The sequence below is a fragment of the Rattus norvegicus genome, chromosome 3, assembly GCF_021556685.1.
Source record: "Rattus norvegicus strain SHRSP/BbbUtx chromosome 3, alternate assembly SHRSP_T2T, whole genome shotgun sequence".
Lineage (NCBI taxonomy): Eukaryota > Metazoa > Chordata > Mammalia > Rodentia > Muridae > Rattus > Rattus norvegicus.
This window is the reverse complement of record NC_141536.1, coordinates 70920035-70926075: the sequence shown is the minus strand read 5'-3', so window position 1 is coordinate 70926075 and position 6041 is coordinate 70920035. Positions and strand designations below refer to the sequence as shown.

General features: G+C 32.1%; 1 protein-coding gene across 1 annotated transcript; it reads right to left on the bottom strand.

Annotated features, from left to right (window-relative positions):
* Positions 1–1142: 1142 nt before the first annotated feature.
* Or5t5 (olfactory receptor family 5 subfamily T member 5) lies at positions 1143–2108 on the bottom strand. The gene is given in 1 exon segment (NM_001000315.1): positions 1143–2108. A coding segment is annotated over 1 exon segment (966 nt).
* Between the last annotated feature and the right edge of the window lie 3933 nt (positions 2109–6041).

The window sequence follows — 6041 nt, the reverse complement described above, 5'->3', positions numbered from 1 at the left end:
CTGCTGGAGGTGGGTTCAATAAATTCCCTCTCTCTGCTGTAGGACATTTCATCTAGGGTCCCCTCCTTTGAGTCCTGAGAGTCTCTCACTTCCAAGGTCTATGGTAGAATAAAATTAAAATAAGTAAAAAAAATAAAGAACTAGGTGAATGTAACAATATATTATATTTGTTTCCTTATGTTTTTACATGGACTTATGGTTTCCTGAATGAGAATACAAGACTCGATCTCATAGATAGACAAAGAGACAGTGAAAACAAGTCTAGCAACTCAGCAATAGCAAGGACCACAATGGTCCGAGACAGAAATCCAATATATCAAATCTCATTGAAGCCTATATGTACACAGACATAAATATACCTGCATATATACATATACATTATATAGAAATATGTGTGTGTATGTACACACATGTATCTGTTCATGTTGCAGTTCATGTGTGTATATATGTATACACACATATGTGCCTTATGTGCTTGTGTATATGTGTATGTCTGTATATATGTCTTTTTAAATTTTATGAGTTTTTTATTTTAAGAACACAAGTAATAAGAATCATCAACAAATATTATGACTGTGGTACAATAGGTTTATAATGGATCTAATCAATTCATATGACTGTCAAGGAAATAACAGGAAAAAATTAGGTGCAATGATAAACTCAGGAGCACAAATTGCATGTCACAGCTTAAATACATAAGATTCTGTAAGGAATTTTCTGAGAAAAAGTTTTCTATGAGAATTTCTCCATAAAGAATCTTGAGTGGGTATTACATTACATAATGCATGTTAAGAGTTTACCACAAGTTACTGACAATCACTTAATCAAATGCTCTTAATCAAATACTAAGTAGAGTATATAGTCTCTACTTAGTAGAAACAAACCAAAAAAATCATATAATTGTGCGTAGGAACAACTTGATACAAAATAGTTATAAATCAGTTCAAAGTAATTTGATATACAGGAGAAAAATATTCATTATTTAAAAATGCTACATGAGAAAAAATGATGCTTTAATGTAATCATGACCATAAAAGATACTACTAATTAAATCATGGCATATTTGTAACTTGTCACCCTGTATATTTCTTGTATACTGAGATTAACAACGTAATATTTTTGTTATATGCTACAAACAGATATTAATTATGAACCACATTTCTCCACAATTTCTTCATTGCCTCTTTTACATCTTTATTTCTCAAACTGTAGATGATAGGATTCAGCATGGGTATCACAATGGTGTAAAATATTGAAACTACCATGTCATGATTTGAAGCATAGCTGGAACTAGGCCTCATATAACTGAAAAGGATAGTACCATGGTAAATAGAGACTCCAGTGAGGTGAGAGCCACATGTAGAGAAGACTTTCCTCCTTCCCTCAGTAGAATGCATGTTCAGAATGGCAAAGAGGATGAATCCATAGGAGACCAGAACAATCAGGATGGTGACAATCTCAATCAAACCCACCAAGTACAAGAGTAGAAGTTCATTTGTGCGTGTATCAGAACAAGAAAGAGCAAGCAATGCTGGGATGTCACAGAAGACATGCCTTATTTCATTGGATCCACAGAAGGACAGACTGAAAGTGGCCACTGTGTGTATAGCACCATGCATAACCCCACCAGCATAGGAGGCAATGATGAGTGGCAGATATACTCTGGGTGACATGGTTACAGTGTACAGAAGTGGGTTGTAGATGGCTACATATCTGTCATATGCCATTGCTGCCAGCAGAAAGCATTCTGTGGTTCCTAAAGTAACAAAGAGAAGCATCTGTGTTGCACATGCAAGAAACGAAATGGACTTATTTTCATTTAGAAAGTTGACCAACATTTTGGGGGTAACAACTGTAGAATAACAGGCATCCAGGAAAGACAAAACACTTAGGAAATAGTACATGGGATTGTGTAGCCGACAATCCCCAATGACCAAAATAACCAGTCCAAAATTTCCTATCAGAGTGAAGAGATAAATAGCAAGAAACAGTAAAAATAGGAAAACTTGCAATTCAAAGTCATCAGTGAAGCCCAAGAGTATAAACATCGTGGCTTCAGTCATGTTCTCTAATGGAATCTTGTCAACACCTACAGCTGATGTGATCATTTCCATTTTGGTTTTGATTTATGTATTTCCCAGGAAAGTTCCTACAAAGCTGTTTATTTTTGATTCTTAGGGCATCATGACCTCCTTGGTAATGAGGTGGACAATAATAAGTAGTTTGATGAAAGTGTACAGATTTCACTATATGAAGTAAGAGAAAAAGATAATTACACTTATTTATTAGATTTATTTATAAAGTATCTAAAGTATCTACCAACTAGAGTAGCAAACACAATTATGAAAACACAACCTCTGGGTCCATTTTGTGTGCGTATATATGCTTTCGGGGTTGATCACTCTGCATTGAACAACCTGTAACTGTCTTATTCCTGGGAGAAGTTAATTTTCCTTCTCCCAGCAATTGATTAATTACCTGGGATCTCTTTAGGGTAGGGTCCCATGAAAATTACCTTCCCCTTCCATTTTAGCATTTCCATCCATATAACCATTGTCAGGTTCTGTTTATTCACCAATTTCTATTTTCAAACACTCATGAATATAGGTGGAATTCACTACACTTTCAAATTGCAATAGCAAAAGGTACACACTTGTATAGCAGTTCTCCTTTAGCTGTAAGTACATGAAACACTTCCTTAACATTTCACAATTTCAGTATGAGAATCTTTATTTCAATCACTGGTAAATTTTAATGGAAAAATTAATGGTAATTTTTTAAAAAAATAAGGTAGTTTTATAATCACTTATGTCTCTACTGTAAAATCTCACCAATCACAATTTACCAAACCTGTTAAATACTCACGGGGTGATTTTTGCACAGTGACTTTTATTTTATCCACGTCAGAAGCCAAATGTTTAAAAAATGGTAAAAGTACATACATAAGAGTGCAGAAGATATTCAGTCATGTAAACATATGCATTAATAATATGAAGCATGCTAAAATTTGTCAAATTAAATTGGTCACTAAAATCAATAAGAGGAAAAATTGACTTAAGTAATTTTACCATAAGAAGGAAATTATACAATTACACAGTCCCGGAAGATCTTCAAAGTCTATCTTTTCTTCTAATATATAGATTAGGTTTGTAAATGTGTGCCTTCAGAACAAAAAATATTTAACAGTTCATACATAATTTTAGAGTAAAATATAACAATATAACTAAAATTATTTTGTGTAAACATGATAATTTAAATATTAAATATAAAAATATGTGGGAATATTTTAAAATATGGTTTTATTTTGATAATTTTTAAATAATTAACCTACAAAACTGTCTCATAAGTCAATTACACAAATCTACAAAATATAAATGTATGGACTTAGAAAAATTCATTTCATAATTTTCTGTTTTCTCACTTATATCCCTTCACATTGTCTGTCAAGATTGGTAATGGAGTTCATTCAGACATGTTTACTGACATGGGCCAAAAAAAAAGTAATCAAAGATGAGCAGAGTAAAATTAATTAATAATGGAAATGAAGTTTCAAAACTATAGTATAGTAAACAAATATAGCATAATTTATCATAATTTCTATTCACCAAAGTAATGTAACACTACCTTGAAATTTTTGATTTTATTTGTACTCTGAGGTCTTAGACAAAACAATTGTAGAGGACTGAAAATTGCACTAAGTCTAAATGCTGATGTTAGATTCTCAGAAATGCCTCATGGACTTAGCCTTCATGTGAGCTTAGAAAATTCTAAATATGATTAATGTGGTCACATTTGACTCTGCTTACCACATAAACATAGATAACTGAAGAGTATTTTATGGATCCATTAAGATGTGCTTACCTAAATAAACATTTTAATAATTTTCAAGATATATATGTATAAACTATAAGTCCAAAATTTTATTTATGCAACAGCATGCTACAACATGTTTAGGTACTGTTCAAATGATACATTGAACAATTAGTGAAACATAAAGATGAAAAATGTATACATCATAATCTCTTCCTTTGAAATTAAAGAAAATGACTCTTTTCATTATTGTTTAAGAAAAATTTTTATTTTTATAACTAGTTTCTGTCCTGGGTATGTATTAGTACAATAAAAATGCTTTGCATAAATTATCCTAATACTTTAGCAAATAAAATTTTTAGTAAATATAGTTTTGATATAGATTGGAAAATAAGAATATGGTTTCTGAATTAATATAAATTTTGTTTCTAATGAGCTTTTTTTGACTCATTGTATGGGTTACTGTTAGAACTTTAGACATGACAAGGAAAATACCAAAGCTTGCTATTTTTTTCCAAGATTAAATCTGAATAAATATTTCTCTTCAGTTATACTTAAAAGTAGTAGAAATTTTGTATAATAATACTACAAATATTCTAATATAATTTAATGTAAATGCAAAGTGCAAAATGTAAGCATGAGGTATTTCAACTATAATAATCTCAAACAAAAATGTATATTAAAATAAGTTCCTCAATCTTCATAATCCAATCCATGGCAATAATATTAGAAATATTAATACCAAGTTGAAAGTTTTAGTAACAGTATGTACATGATAAGGAGCAATGGTCATAGGTTATAAATGATGTGAACATTTCTCTCATTTGATTTACATAATAACTTATGGAATATATATTGTAATATTATCTTATAAAAAAGAAATTGTGGTTCAAATAGGTGTATAATATACCCTGCCAGATCATTATCTAAGAGATAAAGCATCATTTAATGTTTTAATTCCATACCAGTACACTGCATGCTTTTTCATACTATGTCTTCATTTTCTACTGTTAAATCTGAAAATTAATTTCATAAAAATAAAAGAAGATAGCATTTGGCATATTGAATGAAAGATACTGCATTTAAGTAACCTGCACAGTGAAAATTACTTTAAATATATGGCCAGTAAAATTAATATGATAAGATTCAATAATTGTCAGCAATCAAATTAAAAAAATTGAGTCAAAAAATCCTATCTATTAAGTCTCACTAAAAGTAAACTTTCTACTTTACGTAACTTATTTCATCAAAAATATTAAAATAAACTTAAAAGTTATTTCCAAAATATGTGAATAATTCTTCATCCTTTTCCATTTTGCTTCTTAGACGTTATTGGTTCAGTTTGCAACACAACTCTGCTAAATAGGATGTTTTGTATTGTATTTAGGCATTCAGACATGTACTCAAACTTGAAATCCGTTGTATCTTCTAAAACAATTTATCACTAAAGACAAACTCTACTCTTACTTACAAAAAAGAGCTGCTTGGTCAATTAGGTCATGATCAAGTCATAATGCATGTGAATTAACATCCTCCAGAACTTAAAGCTCTCGGGGAAGCCCCTGGGAGAATCCGGGTTTTTCACTGGGACAGAAACTTCCCACTTCGTTTTAAACCACAAACAAGTAAATGATCTTAGGAAAATAAACTAAGTTCTGAAAATGACTCCACTAAAGCAATGCTGTCTCTGTTTAAACTAAATATTCCTTCACATGGGAAACATATTATGAATATATATATTTTGTCAGTCTTTTAAATTTTTATTGGTTACTTCATCTAGCTACATTTCAAATATTATCCTGCTTCCCAGTTAAACCATCTCTCCACTGCCCCACCCCTAAGCTTTTAAGAGGGTGCTCCCCCACCAACCCACCACCTCCTGCCTCAGCGCCCTAGCATTCCCCTACCCTGGGTCATGGAGTTAACACAGAACCAAGGGGTTGCCTTCCCATTCATGCCAGAGAAGGTAATAGTCTGCTACAAAGACAGCTGGAGTCATGATTCCCTCCATGTGTACTTTTTGGTTGGTGTATAATCCATGTGAGCCTTGTCGGGGGGCGGGGGGCATCTGTTTCTTTAATATTGTTTTTCTTCCTATGGGTTTTCTAGCCCAGCTCCTTCAGTCCTTTCCCTAAGTTTTCCACTGAGGTCTTCACTCTCAGTTCGATGGATGGCTGCATGCATCTACATCTTGTATTGGTCAGGCTCTCCACAGCCTCTCGGGACAGCTA